This window comes from Strix aluco, chromosome 4 (genome assembly GCF_031877795.1).
Source record: "Strix aluco isolate bStrAlu1 chromosome 4, bStrAlu1.hap1, whole genome shotgun sequence".
NCBI classification, from domain to species: Eukaryota; Metazoa; Chordata; class Aves; order Strigiformes; family Strigidae; genus Strix; species Strix aluco.
This window is the reverse complement of record NC_133934.1, coordinates 30394930-30411075: the sequence shown is the minus strand read 5'-3', so window position 1 is coordinate 30411075 and position 16146 is coordinate 30394930. Positions and strand designations below refer to the sequence as shown.

The 16146-nt window shown below is 41.4% G+C and overlaps 1 protein-coding gene across 1 annotated transcript in view; it reads left to right on the top strand.

Annotated features, from left to right (window-relative positions):
- The window catches only part of SCFD2 (sec1 family domain containing 2), a 204152-nt gene that overhangs the window by 178906 nt on the left and 9100 nt on the right, over positions 1–16146 (top strand). Inside the window, exons 6-7 of the mRNA XM_074822543.1 lie at positions 11266–11411; positions 14701–14835. Coding sequence (XP_074678644.1) covers positions 11266–11411; positions 14701–14835 — 281 coding nt within the window. The remainder of the gene's footprint in view (positions 1–11265; positions 11412–14700; positions 14836–16146) is intronic.

Below are 16146 nucleotides of genomic sequence, written 5' to 3'. Positions count from 1 at the left end.
TAATGCCTGTAGCCCCTGGGAGATGTGCCGCTTCACTTTCTTTTCTGATCACCTTGTGCCCAGCAGGCCACAGTGAGTCATCCTTGTCATTCCCTCAGCAAACCTGCTCTGAACTGAACCTGGAGTTAGTATTTTATTTAGACGGTAGCAGCATCTGATGGAGCCACCTAAGTCCATAGAGGTCCTGTGGGCACATAGTACCAGGCAGCTCCTGAGCCTGTGCCTAAGCTGCTGGATGGTGATTTACAAGATCATCCATCTACCAGTTTGTGGCCATAAACTTTACAAGTCTTCTTTGAAATTTAGCCACAAAATAGGAATATTCACCTTCTGTGTCATTAACATATACGTTGCTAGTGTCAGCAAAATGTGTTTTGAAAAAGGCAGCCCTGTGAGACACTTAATTGAAATTTGAATTAAAAATCACCAGGGGAGTTACCATGAAATGTCCACTTATGCTGGGCATTATTCTTGTTTACAATAATTTTGCATATTGTGTTTTAAAATTAATGATTTGCCTGTAGTAAAAGTAGAGTAGTAGGATTTCTCTTTCCTGGGAAGTTGGAGTGCTAAAATAAGGTATTCTGGCTGGATTTCAGTGGGACTTCACATATGGTTAAGCACACCAGAATGCTTTCTGTAATCAGGATTTCAGAATTGAGCATGGTGCAGCTCAAACAATATATTTTTCTTCTAAAATTGCAGTTAAGCTATAAACTCTAATGTCATAGATTAACTTTAGCACTTCAGAGAACTTATACATTTTTTGTTCTGTCATAATTACACTGAGCATGGCATTTAGTCTTTTGTTTCATTTGTCTTCCAGTTGGTTAGTGCAATGTTAGCTGAATAGTACATAAATTATATCAAAAATGGTGTGTCATTTGTCAGATTTTCGTGCTCAAATTTCAAATATTACAAGAACTGGAAATCTGTGATATTTTTGTTTATCTGACAGCTCCATTTCTTACCACCGTGAACTTTGTAAACTTGTTATACTGTATTTCTACCCACTGTTAGCATCAAAACTGTCACAGTAGTGTAGATTAATACATGATTGGCATTTAGCTTTTAGCTTTTTCATGCTATCTCTCCTGGAAAACAACCTTCTAGTGTTTTGGCTAAAAGTTAATCCTTTTATCATTTAATTTTAATTTTAGAAGGTAAGCTATGACATTTTTTAAGAGAAACAAGGAAATTATTCTGAGCATAGTTATGAATTTAAAGCACTTAAGGGATGTGCCATAATTCTGTTAATTAGTATGAGGGGGAAAAATAAAATTGCAATTATTATCTGTTGTTAAGTAGAGCCCGTTGAATGCAGCCTAAGTGCCTATTATCCTTGCCAGTGTTCAGATGGCTTTTCACCTGTTGTATAGCATACAGGGTGAAAAGGCCTTTTTGAATAGATTACATACCATTAAAATGTCATTATTTTTGTCTTCCTGTTAAAAATATTGTTTTGCTTTGGTAGCTGACAAATAGATTACAACTATTAGTTTTAATTGTGATCTTAAGTTTCTATACATTTATGTTATTGTGTAAAGCTGCCTTCACCAGTTTAAGGACACCATGAGTTCTGGCTTGTCTCAGAACTTAAATTGAGAAATAAAATGTCTCTTGGACATTTCTACATTACCATCTTTCTTAGATCCATCAGTTGAAATGGTTTCATGCATTTTTAAAAATTCTAGGTAGAACAGTTGTTTTCAGAAGGAAGCATTTTTCAATTGTCTGCAGCTTGACTTGGCAGGATGAGGAACATTCAATCAAATTGGACCATGAATGCAAAAAACATCGATCTTGCTTATTTCACAAAATCACACAGAATCACAGAATCATCTAGGTTGGATAAGACCTCGAAGATCATCCAGTCCAACCATTAACCTAACATTGACAGCTCCCAACTACACCATATCCCTCAGCGCTATGTCAACTCAACTCTTAAACACCTCCTGGGATGGGGACTCCACCACCTCCCTGGGCAGCCCATTCCAACGCCTAACAACCTGTTCTGTAAAGAAATGCTTCCTAATATCCAGTCTAAACCTTCCCTGGTGCAATTTGAGTCCATTACCTCTTGTCCTATCACTTACTACTTGGTTAAAGAGACTCATCCCCAGCTCTCTGCAACCTTCTTTCAGGTAGTTGTAGAGGACAATGAGGTCTCCCCTCAGCCTCCTCTTCTCCAGACTAAACAACCCCAGTTCCCTCAGCCGCTCCTCGTACGACATGTGCTCCAGACCCTGCACCAGCTTCGTTGCCCTTCTTTGGACACGCTCGAGTAATTCAATGTCCTTTTTGTAGTGAGGGGCCTAAAACTGAACACAGTAATCGAGGTGCGGCCTCACCAGTGCCGAGTACAGGGGTAAGATCACTTCCCTGTCCCTGCTGGCCACGGTATTTCTGATACAAGCCAGGATGCCATTGGCCTTCTTGGCCACCTGGGCACACTGCTGGCTCATGTTCAGCCGGCTGTCAATCAACACCCCCAGGTCCCTCTCTGACTGGCAGCTCTCCAGCCACTCCTCCCCAAGCCTGTAGCGCTGCTGGGGGTTGTTGTGGCCAAAGTGCAGCACCCGGCATTTGGCCTTATTGAACCTCATACAGTTGGCCTTAGCCCATCGCTCCAGCCTGTCCAGGTCTCTCTGCAGAGCCTCCCTACCCTCGAGCAGATCAACACTCCCACCCAACTTGGTGTCGTCTGCAAACTTACTGAGGGTGCACTCGATCCCCTCGTCTAGATCATCAATAAAGATGTTGAACAGAAGTGGCCCCAAAACTGAGCCCTGGGGGACACCACTCGTGACCGGCCGCCAACTGGATTTAACTCCGTTCACCACAATTTCTATTGTCTAAGTTAAAAAAAAGATGAAAAAATCAAACAAAAATACTGAAAGACTTATTTCAGTTTATTGTTGTTTTAAAAGTATGATTCCTTGTAATCAACATATAGAAGAAAAGTTTTATAAAAATAAGGACATTTACAGATCTTGCCATGTTTTCCTGAGGTTTCCCTCTGAGGCTGAGTGGGTAGAGCATCTAGACTCCTGTGGACTTCTACATGAGCTTCCTCCCTGCTCTGCTGCTTCATAGTGCAGAGACAAAACAGGCCTTCGGGGTGTTTCTTTATAAAGGGTTTAAACACAGTTGCTTAGGAACACTTTTTTTTGCATACAATTAACGGCACTGTTTGAGCATAAGCAAGGCTATAGCCTAAACAAAGGCTTATCTGGACCCAGGTGGTCTCTCACGCAATGGCAGCTTACAGATGCTTGGAGGAAGAAAGGAAGAAAGAGGGCTATTAGATCCTGAGTAGGTATGTTAGAAAAGCCAGTGGCAGGGTCCCATCCCCGTCCCACCAGCTGTTCTGAAGGAGGACAGCCTACCACTTCACACATGCAAAGTGTCCTCTGTTCTGGTGCATGCTGGCCAGGGAGGCATTGCTGTATTGGTAGTACTTGCTACCTCACCCGCTGCTAGCTGGACACGAACCTCGTCCCTCTTCCCCACATATGACTTGTCCTTCATGTCCATAGTACTGCTTGGAGTACCTTGCAGAGTAGGTGAGAGGCAGCAGATCCGAGGGTGAAACTTCATAGCATCACTGAAAGGTGTTGTCTGATGCATGAATAGCAAGAAAGCCCTTGATGGGAGCAAAAATCTGTCCTTGCCAAAGTGCAGCCACCAGTCAGAAGACAAAAGGAGGTTAGCTGTGAATAACTGGCAAAAGACTGAGGACATTTGATTGTATAGGTCCTAGGGTGGTATATTCATAAAGCTCTATATCATTTAGTAAAACCTGGAGTCTTACTAAGTTCTTGCAACAACATTATTGGGAGGCCTTATTAGACTTACAGGACATTTACCATAGCTTTATTAACATGTGTGGTTTTTTAATTAAGATATGGACTACTTGAGGGAGCAACTGAATGGTTCCCTAATGAATTTGTTACATTAATTTCCTTCAGAAAGCACATCTGAGCCTAACTGAAATTCCCCCTGCAATTAATTTATGTAATTTATTCTAGTAAGTTCTGTAGTTTTTCCCTGTAATTGTTCAGTGAACTGACAGGTTTAATTTCATGTAACTTGAGACCCTCCAGTACTGAGTTTGCAGTGCTTCATAAAAGTTGATATTACATGTTGTGCTGTTGAATTTTGGCAAGAAGAAGGCAATAAAATATTCCCGTAAAATGGAAATGTCCAAGTGACAGATATTGAGGCCAAAATAAAAAAAATAATAATTAAAAAAAAAAAAAAAACCAACAAATGACTCTCCAAAGGTAGGTCTTAAATCCATATTTAATCACATAGGTAAGTGGCCAGAATTTTACATACGTAGTTTTAAAGCTTGAGATCCAGCAAAGTACTTAGCCACACAGGCTATGCATCTCTTGCATGCCAAAGAGCAGTTTCCAGAAGAGGTTCAAAGACTTGAGGCCAACAACAAGCTTTCCAAGCACATTGCTGGCTCTTGCCATCCCTCCCTGGTGAGCTCCAGAGCTCGCAGGATGTGTCCCTGTATAATAAACATCAGATATGTGCTGAACTGCCCATGGAGACACACATGTGCGATTCCTGGATGCTCAGCACTGCTAAAGTTTGGAGGCTTATTTAAAAGCTGAAGTGGAGATTTAGGATTCCAAATTTAATTACTCTTTAAAAAATCATCCTTGGCTTTTCTCTCAAATGGAAGATGTTTGTTGTGTCGAAAATAAACTACAAATTGTACCTTTGTCAGTTGCAATACTCGCTTCCATGGTTTCCTTGGCGGTGGGTCAGACCCTCCCTCCTCCCATCACAGACACCACATCCATACTTTCACTTGTGCTGCCTGGTGCTGGTGACTGCCCCAGAGCGTCCCTGCACACCGCTGTGTTTTCATTCTCCATGTGCCAATCAGATCGTAAATGACATTTATAGAAACACAGAGCTGACCTTCTCTGTTGTGTGGCTTTTCAGATAATCCCTTTGATTTATTCTGAAGTTTCAGACTTCAGCTGGAGCCCTACAGTGATCCTCCTTGCAAACCTCGAGTTTCAGATAGGTTCAAATCAGATGTTGCTAATAATTGAGGGAGAAAAACATTCTGCTCTGATTTTTAACATCGCATACATTTTCCCTCTCTTTTTCTAATGTTTTTCCCATATGCTGCTATTCTTTGCTATTCTCCTCCCCTCTGTTCATCTTTCTGCCTGCTAGCATTTGCAGTCTGTTATTCGGTGCTATGTGGACTGGCAGAAGGGCTGATCAAGCCCAGGGCTGGGAAGTCCTGAGTTCCCGCTCTGGCTGTGATGCTAACCTCTTCGACGCCTCAGAGGATTTTCAGGCTCTTCGCCTCCAGTGCACAAATAACTTGCCTCTCCACAAGGAGGGCCATGGGGATAGAGTGGTTTCACAGCAGTGTGGTCCAAGCTGAGTTCAGCTTCCCAGATGCAATGAAGGGCTGAGGCATGACTGGGGCAAGGGTGCACCACAGGAAGAGGGGAGGAAAGAGGGAGGGTGAGAAAAGGGGTTGAATTGGGACCATAGCTTGGAAATCTGCTGTGGTCGCTGGTAGAGTATGGGGCAAGAGCATCCCGAGACTGTGGGTAGGGATAGGTTGTCTCTGCACCTCTGCGCCTGCCCCTTCCCCAACTGATGAGCTCCTGCCCCTCTTGCTCCTCACTGGGAGCTACCAGCAGCACAGCTGTGGCTGCCCCAGCAGGCCCTGTACTCGCTCTGGCTGGGGATGCAGAGGACTGAGCAAGCACAGAGAAGGACCTTCTCCATCCCCAGGGGCAGAGACATGCCATGTGCTGCAGGGAAGTTGTCATGGGCACCGCTGTATCTGTCCCCTCTGGACTCTCTCTTCTCAAGGACTAGGAAATGCACCTTTCTTCCGTAGTGCCCCAAACTAAAATGGAGTAAATTCTGATTTGTCACCTTCTGCTGGTGTTGCTGTTGAGAAGTGACAGATGTTTTGTATTCTGGCCTGTCCTTCCTTGTCCCACAGTGTCACACTCACTTACCAGCTTCCCTTTTAGATGCAACAGAGAGCACAATTTAATACAAATCAGATTTAAGAATAAAGATTCAAATGCATGGCAGAATCCATCAGGAAAAAAGGTGAGAGGAGAATCACACAAATTTCATCCTAGTTTTGGTTTTTACACTTGTTTTTCCCTTGCAGCAAACAGCCATGGTCTGTGTAACTGTATGCATTCATACCTACTTTTTCATAACAATCTTAATGCATGAATATTTCAAAGCTATTATCAAACATATGGCTGTGGGTATACATATGTATGCTTTTAGATTTATCTGCTAGAAAAAGAAGGGCCCCCATTGCTGTGCTATCATCTGAAGTATAAAAATAGAAGATTTTCATTAGTTTAATATCACAGTGCTGTATTTTGAGTTCTGACCCTCAAGACACCCTATATCTCTGTTCTTCCTCAGTCTTTCACTGACAAGCAAATTAACTCTGCATATCTAGAAAATAGCTTGCATAATACAATCCTGATGCTGGATTTTCTTTTCTTTGAAGTACTAGTTTTCTGGTTTAGCCCATGCTTCAGTGCATGCTTCTAAAATGGCTTGGCTACTCTGCCAGCTCCATTCCAGGGTTTGCAGGGTTTACAGTGGTTTATTTCTGTAAATGGGCTATAGAGAGAGCCTAAGTTAATACCGGTAAACAGAGTAAACTGGTGAACTTTCAGCGTTCCTAAATTTTTAACTTTGTAAGAATCGTATCCTTTCAGTGATGTCTCGGAAGTATCAAAGACCTTCACAAAGTGTTAATAATTATCATACTGCTTTAGAGAAAGAATAAGTTTGTTTATAACACCTGGACCACATACCAAAAGAGACAAAACACAGTGAAAAGTCTTCTGATACACAGGTCTGAAATTCTCATTTGTTGCATTCAGGGAGGAAATAATCAATCAGATGCTACTCTATAATTATAGATCTTGTGGGTTTACAATGTCTGTGTCCATTTCTTAAAGTATATTCCTTCCAATTTCAGAAATCAGTAGAAAAACTAGTCCAGTTTGGTTTCTGGGTCACTCCAGATGGTAGAGAAGAGCATCTCCATTATCCTCTTTTCAAGCTTCCTGTGAAAATGGATTACTTCTGGTGCTAATGGTTATGCAGCTGTGTAGCTTAAGAGGAGATGTGCTCTATCTGATGAAAAAGCTCAAAAGTAAGTCAAAAATAAGGACCAGTAGTCTCATCCTGTTAGGTGCTGAATGAAGCTCCTGACGGTCTCTCTCTCCGAAAATTCAGTGCAAACAAATGGAAGCAGAACAGAAGCAATATCAGTGAGGTTGGGCACCACTAACTGCAGAGCTAGGTTGTGTTCTTCTTGGGATATCATCAAGATCTCAGATATGTGCTTTAAAATCTTTAGTCCTGTGCTGGTTAACAGTGATTTTCTTTTTTCCACAACTGGGCTTCTTCAAGTCTGACAGGAAATCCCCAAATTTCATTTAAATGCCTTTTCCCATATATAATAGGGCTTGGGATTCAAAGGAATTCATTCAGCGCCCTCTCCTAATGCCATTTAACTTCCCGTGAAAAAACAGTAACAGGAAGAGTAGTTTTAATTAGCACGAGCTGTGCAGCAGCTAATGTATTCCACCTCTTCATTGTTGTAAAAGGAGCAGATTTCTTGGTAGCATGAATCGAGCAGAGAATAGGGATTGTGTTCTGTTCTCCATATGCGCACACAGCCCCATTCACGGAGAAGGTGTGAACGGGAGGTGATTTGTAGCAGCCAATGGCAATTTGTACAACACAAGCTTCTGTTGTTCTCCAGGCTGGAGAGAAACCCGGCTCCTCTCTTCAAACCTACTGCAGTGTGACAGGTAGGCAGCAGCCTTCAGAGAACCTGAGATTTTGTTATTTATTTCAACAATAAGGGATTGCAAAGAAAACATATTTTTTAATTTTCTTTTAAAAAATAAGAACTGGATGTCAGGCTGGAAAAAGACAGCCATGACTTCCCCAGATATGCGATATTTCTTGATCAGAAGTCCCAAGGAAGCCACATGTTAGAGAAACCTTTGAAAGTATGCCCCTTTTCCCTCCATCTGGTCAGCCTTAAACTGGCACGAAACCGGAGCTTTGACTTCCAGTGCCCCTCTGAGTCCCAAAGTGGGTCCAGCACCCTGCTCTGCTGTGGAGACTGGAAGCACACATTGAGCCCCTGATCCAGTGCTCCTTGAGATATGCTCCAGTCTGCCAGGCAGCACGGTTGAACATGCCAAGGCTCCTGTCTTGGTTCAGGTGACGGTCATGAAGCCATGTGGCCTGTTAAACAGATGGTGAGGGTGAATGATTTCGTGTCCTCCTCCAGCCCACAAGTGTGTCAACACAAGCTGTAAAGGAACGCCTGAGCTCTAGACATCATTTCCCTGGCAATGAGGTTTGAGCAGTGAGTGATGTTGCAGAGGCTGCGCTTCACTGAGAAATTGCGCAAGAGAAGATTGACCCAGTAACAAAAAACAAAGTGGGATGTGCTGGGCCAGGCAAGGTGAGGAGCATCTTGGGGGCTTCCAGCCACAAAGCCAGACCATGTCCACTGGAAAGAAACTGCCCTGCAGTTCCAGAAGTGGAAAGTGACAAGCTGGTTTGAAACTTCTTGGTCAAAAGCCTCTTGTTAAAATAAAAAGAGAGAGAAAGAGTAGTGATGCCAACAGGAGAAAGAAACAATCATTTCTTTTCATGATAAAAGTAACTGTAGGGCCAAAACAAAAGGTTTCTAAATGGTCCAAGAAAATAAACAATTAAGAAAAAAAGAAGAACATGCAAAGCAAAGCAAGCCTGATGTGTTTTTTACCTTGCCTGAACTTGTTCAACGTGAGGGACTTGCATTTGCTAGCAAAAGGAAACATTGCAGAGGTGGCTTGGCCAAAAGCATTGGCTTTTGCTCACAAAGGACTGAAGAGAGGACAAAGAAAATATCACTACTTACATTAACTAGGAGATGCTTATCTCTAATGTGGCTAAAACAGAGAAAGCTTGTCTCTCAGAGAAAACAAAAATCTGGTAATACAATAATGAAATATGGCTCTTCATTTTAATTTTCATTTGCAAAATGCTTTATAAATGTTAACTATTAAATATGCACAGCCTCTGAGTTGGAAGCTAACAGGCACTGCCCGTTTTCTCATTCCTGTTTTCCCATAGGCAGGATAAAAGCACACTGACAATACAAGATCGATGAATATTTTGCCTGTGCTAGTGATAAATATAAACCAGGATTTGTTACCTCAGACTATTTATCGACCTCATCTGTCCAGGGGGTGTTCAGTTTCACTTTTTTCAGCTGTTGGACACCATTCCCTTGCACGTAAACCGGCACAAGATCACTCGCAGGAGCCATCTCTCTGATTTCAAGAACACCAGTGGAGTGGGATAATGAGCTGCAGAGTGGGGCTTGTGTTCAGGGCTTTTACTGACAGCACACAGGCTCCTCGGCCAAATGAAAAACTAAGATTGGTCAATTGAGTATCAGAGCATGCAGATCTTGCACATACATAACAACAAAAATATTTCTGTAAGTTATTTTGCACTCATGTAAAAACAAATATTATTAATTTCAAGAGCCCTGTCCAAAAATATATGAGGTCTGCCTTAGAATTACAACATGGGAGTCATCGAGGCCCAGTTCGTGTTTACTTCATTGCTTTGTGGGTTATAATGGCACAAATCCTCAGCAGTATGGTTTGATGTAGCCCTGCAGAAGTAGTAATTTTATCTGTTCTGCTGGGGATCCAACTTGGAGCCTTTCAACAAATAATATTCAGACAAATGAAAGCTCAGTGTCTAATCACCATCTTGTAGGAATAGTTTCAGACCTCTGTAAGTGTGTGTGTGTATATATTTATATATATATATTGTGCTGTACAGAATGCAAAGATGTGAAAGGTGATCCAGATTAGCTATTACAAATTCCCTGTAAATTTTGAAAGTACCACCTTTTTTGTTGTTTCTTTAGTGCACAAGGATTCTGTCCTCTGTCAGCTGTAGATGAAAGTTTGTTCAAAGTCCTCTCACCCAAAAATCCAAGTGCCTTCACAACAGTTTGGATGTCTGTTTTCAGTGCCAGGCTCCACTGGTGCAGCACGATGCAAGCTAGTGGGTGCTGGGACCTGCAGGGACACCCCATCCTCTCAGCAGGAATCTGCACAGGCATAGAGTTTTGTCGGTTCAGGACCGATTGTGGGACTGGGGAATGGACACACAAACCACTACAGCATCATCCTCCAGAGAAGACACTGGCGATAAGCAGGATTGAGTGTGTGTGTGTGCATGTGGCAAGAAGGGTTATTTCATGATGGATCTTCCCCTACAGGGACGAGGAGTTGAGCGAGAAGAGAGACAAGCAGAGATGTCTAAAGGTGTACAGCTGTGTTGACAGGGCAATACAAATACCAGGTGACCCAGTTATCTCTCACTTAGCTAATTCTCATCAGCAGGTCAGCTGAGAAAGCATTTTTTCAATGCTTGTGTACAATATAGGTCCTGTGGTAAGGGGGATGGAGCCAAGGCTAAGAATTTCTCCTTGTCAAGGCACTGCCTGGTCGCATGGAGGGACCTTTTACATGGCCCTGTAAATGGAGTTTGGCCTCAGTGGAAGATAAGCATTATATCTTAGCAGAAGTGCTTTGGAAGAATACATTAAAAATAGTAGCTGTGTCACTTTGAGGGATAAGGACTTTTTTATGGTAATACAGCTCTTTCCTATGTGTAGCTATCATTTCTGCTGTATTTAGCACAGATTCTTCCCATTTTTCTTGGTGCAAAGGTAGGAAATGCATTTGGAGTCAGCAGGCTGCCAGCCGGAACCTGGGTATGATGCCTGAGGAGCAATTCCCCTCTTCATGGCTGTTTTGCCCGAGGAGACCAGCAAACCAGCTGGCTTCTTTCCACATGGGGCTCTTCTTCTGGGCCTGCTAGCACGGGATCTTCTGTTTGCTGCAGAGAGCAAAACATACCCTGCACCAATGAAATTGCTGTATGAATTAGTTTACAAGTGTGGTTAGAGAGGTGCTGTTCACTTTGCTTGCTGTCTAGGATTTATGCCTTCCTGCTCAGCTACAGAGGCTTGTGCCATGCTGAGGACATGCTGTCTAACAAGCCCCTGAGTTTCTAGAATATAACATGATGAAACTAATTTAAAATTTCCTCCCAGTTATCCTTTTTGTACTGCTTACTATCAAAACACTTGAAAGTTTTTCACTCACTCAGCTCCATGTTTCTTTATTTCTTTAGGCTGTGATTCGTCACTGAACCTGACATCTCAGAAAGCCACAGATGCAGTGGACGATATCTTTCGGTCCCTCAGGGATATTGCAAGAGCTCGAATGCACATGAAACAGTTTAATTCCATACATAATCCAGGCAGCAACACCCACCAGGCAAGTGAATATTTCTTTCCCCTGTGTATGTTATTTCTCTAGCATGCTGTCAAAATTACAGCACTAATTTTGTTGATGTGCTAATCCTGTATGTGTTCTGCCCATGTGGAAGATATTTTAAGTATAGATTTTATAACTGACCTAATCATCAAGAACTTCCTCAAGTCCTTCATCCAAAGTCAGGCATGTCCATGTCCATGTCAACAAAGAATTGACTGAGGAATAAATTTGGATTTGCTCTGCAGCACTGTGATGTGACATAAATACCTGTGAAAGGCAGGACTAGGTCAAGACAGTTCTGGACTACAAGCTCTCATGGCATATAGCAAAGCAGGATGCCCACATCCATACAGCAGCTATATTCCTGTGTATTTTCTCTCTCATCACTACAAGTGTGAGAGGCAGTCCTGTTTGTAAATAGGTGAAAAATGCAGCTTTTGTTTCGAAAATATGAACACATGAACTATGATATAGGTCATCAGGATATGATATAGGTCTTCAGGACTAATATAGTGTTTTTTTCTCTCTCTGTCTCCCCTGAAGTGTTTTAATTTTTTCAGTTAAAAATAGAGTTTTACAATGAAAACACACAGTGATTTAGAGAGAGACTGTAAAACTTGATTCTAGCCTTGACCCAGAAAAAAATCATTCTAAACTCATAAGTGTGCTGTAGACCAGCAAAGGGATGTAGTTCAAATTAATCATTGCTTTGTAAGAACAGAAATCGGGAATGTTGCAAAATTTCACTGGAAAACTAAGGTGGAGAAAACCTGTTACTGAAGTCTCCTAGCTATTAAGACCAGTCTGGTGTCTGAAATGGGGAAAATTGTTAAACATTTAGTACAGTTCAGTGGGAGAGCAGTCAAATGATAAGAAAATACCCTCTGAAAGTTTCCTGGAAGTGTGATCAGCATCACTATGTTCTCTGGATGTAACCCAGGTTGTTTACTTGGAGCTAAGGGCTGGAACATGGCAAGGGATGTATTAACACCTTGCAGCCCCCCAATCTGGCTATGTGATGGATTTAACTGCTTGAATACGACCAACCTTCTGCTGAGGGCAGTTTAGGAGATTTAGAGGAGCAGAAATAAGCAGGCAGTACAGTTTTTTTCCATCATACATACACATCTCTGCAAATGGACCTCTCTTTTGACTGGGAGGTGTTAATGCATGGGTTGTGTGCGATCAGTTTAGGTCTTCCTGTGTCCATACGTATTCCCAGACCAGCTTAGTGCTATGGGAATGGGTTTAGCCTATAGCTACTTTTCCGCTTTATCTGTCAGGAGCTGGGAAGCCTCCATTTCTTGTTAAGACTCAAAAAAGGTTTCTATAGATAAGTAAGTGGGAATTGGATAGCCTTTTAGAAGGACATTTTATAGCACTGACATTTATGTTGATAGTGTCATAAAATGACGAACGTTTTTGTCAGGTTATCAAAAGTTTGTGTAGCGACCGTGCAAGAGGAGAGTATTTATTTTGCCTGATATTTTAACTAATCTGAAGTATATATCTCCCTCCCTCCTTTTCTTCCTCCATTCCTCCCTCCCTCCTCCCATCCTTCCCTCTCCTTTTCTCATTCTCTTTCTTTCTCTCTCTTTTTCTCTCTCCTTTTCTCCCTGTAATCTTGTCTGAGGTATGCCCCATAGCCTTCAAGGTTTTTAACAACTGTTTTAAACACAATTTGTGCCCTGCCAAAATTTAAACTTGGTAAAGGTTTCATTATACGAGTTAGAAATCAATGCAGCTATTGGGGATTGTATAAAAAATAAAGTAAAAACTCCCTAAAAATGTAATAGATTAATTTCAAGTAATAAAATATTTTAAAAATATTTGAAACTCTCACAGCTAAGAAAGGGTAAGTTGATCATAGTATCTGCCTTTTATTATCTGTGTAGCTGAACTGAATCATTTTGAAGGGCACTGAGTTTTGGTGCTGAAGATTTAGATATGCGAAATCATAGCACATTTTTAACATCTTCTGAGTACATAGTCTTGTCTGAAGTCAGATAATATTTTTCCTTTAATTTCATGCAGTAAGCCTCTCTGTTTAACTGTGATTTAATCTATACTCCAAAAATATTACATTCCTAATGTCTTTCTGTTCCTCATCTATGAAGATATTAAACAGATTTTATACATAGGACTTCATGTCTGCATGTGTATTTTCAAACGCTTGTTTATTGTGTGACTAGATTTGACACAGATCTTGGCATGTTCTTCTAAAAGATCCTGCAGCTCATGTCTGCTGTAATTTGCTTTGTTGGCTCAATTAAAAATTGTGCACGTGTTATGAGAAGAACTAGATGAGTTGTATAAATCTTCATTGACAGGATTGTATTCAAAAACTGTAAGTTTTGTTTCTCACTGTAAAGTGTTGGATGAAAAATATTTCTTTAATTACTCCAGAAAATTTTAGTTTCAAGTCAAGTGGCTTGCTTCTTATTTTCCATCCATTTTTACATTTATCTTGCATGATGTCTCTTGCAGATATCATCTTTACAAAACAAATGATGTTATACTCAATTCTCTTAAGAAATCTAGGGGATGATGTATACCTGGGCTAGCCCCAAGGGAAAACAAATGTACTAATTTGAAAGCTGCTGATTTTCTAAGACTGCTGCGCTTCCTGAAACAATTGTGGTTCCGTTGCAGTTTGGGCAAATCTAAAAGCAGCAAAAACAACCTCCATCAAATTTTCATTAAAGAGCATCTTTCCACAAGTCCCTAAAGTTTTTATCTTAGAAACTTTTTCAGGATGGCAGAGTGGTTTAAACCTTGGTAAAGGAATGTGGAAATTTCTAGGCTACTGATTCATATTCAGCCCAGGTTTGTGAACCCTGAAGAGGACACAGGGTGGATCCTTTGGAAGTGTATCTTCCAGGATACTGACCGTTTGTACCTTTACATGTTCCACTTTTCCTGGTCCCTAACTTCTCTGAAGCTCTGACATGAGGTTGTGGGGTTGTTTGGCCTATTTTTCTCAAGCTTTTCCACAGGTGGAAGTATTATGTAGAGTGCCTCCCTTTACTCATACAATACACATGGGGCGGAGTAAATATGTGGCTGTGTTCCTGTCTTTTCAGTTTGATGCTGTGCTGGTGCACACCGTTTGCGGTCAAGGTCACAAAGACCACTGCTCCTTCAATAATTTTTTAACTCTATGAATGGTTTCCTTTCTAGGATAATTATTTTTATTACCTTTAAATAAACCTGGAAATGAAACATTTAGAAGAGCAGTTGCACCAAGTCTAAAGAGCTTTACTCACAGTGCATTGTTCTTCTTGTGCAGGCCTCTTACAAACCGCTGCTGAAACAAGTAGTGGAAGAGATCTGTAATCCTGATCGACCTGATCCTGTTGATATTGAGCACATGTCATCAGGCCTCACCGATCTCCTTAAAACTGGATTCAGCATGTTCATGAAGGTAAACCAGGTTTCCCAAGCTCATCTGTAAGATTTTCCTGAGAACATAGCATCATATGGCAGTAGCTGATTTTATGTGTTTGAGTTGGTATTGTTCAGCAGAACTTAAGGGGTGGTTAGGAGAGTTAAATCCTTGCAGAGGGGCTGGGAATAGCTTGAGGTACCACATTGCAGGTACAGTACAGATGGGTAACACCTGCTGAACAAAACAAGAGGAATGAAGCAGACTGGTCACCTAAATGAGGATGATATGTCTGGGAGGAGGTAATGTGGCTTTGCTAAAGGGAATTCTTACCTCACATAGCTTTCAGAGCTCTTCAGAGACACAACAAGCAAATTGATAAGTGAGTGCCAATTCATATAACCTACCTGGATTTCTAAAAGGCATTCCACAAGGCACCTCATCAAAGGATTTTAAGGACACTGAGCAGCCTTGAGACAGGAGAGAAGTACATATGAACAGTCAGGTCTCACAGGGGAGGAAGGTTGTCAGAGGAGCTCCATATTCAGTGACTTTTCTATAACTTGATAAGGTTCAACTTGCAGTGGGGATGAAGGAAGCCTATTAGTTAGAAATTGCCTTGTCAATCTCTTAGCATGTTTTAAGACAGTCTTTCTCCAAGAGCTTACTCTACAAATTCGCCTATGCTAAGTGTTCATTAAATGTCTAAAGAGATGAAGTGTGGAGTAGCTAGCATGCTGTACATTCAGGTCTGTCTTATTGCATACCCTGAGTTCTCCATTGAAGAGTATTCTATAAGAGTATGAAGTATATTACAGCAATATGTAGCTGTAAGCACCTGCATCTCTGCTAGTAAGAAAATATCCTACTCTAAGGAATATATAACAGATGAGCAAGTGAAACTTACGTAGGGTAAATATTTCATAGGCATCATCATATACCTCACAAATGTGTCCATGCTTGCTCATTTAGTTTGTAGCCTGGCTTGTTGGCAAGTGCTTGCTTACATGAATGAGCTTCTGACCAGCCTGTATTTCTCACACAAGAGGATCTTCTCCACTTACTGCACTGTCAGCACTGTAATTATTTCATGAGCTTCCTTATATTTTTATTTCTTCCTCAATGCCTGCATATAAATTCCGACTCACATAAACATGCTTTGGTAAGTGGTGGACTCAGACATGTTCATCCAGGACAGACTTTTAAAGATATCTGTCATCCAGAAGTTGTTTCTCTAGTGGATGTGTTTGTTTTGAAGCTTTGAAGGGAAAAGGCGTCCCTGCCACAAGGATTCATCTTTTGACTTCTGCTATAGAACACTCATGGTTTATGATGGTCTGAGCTTGGTAT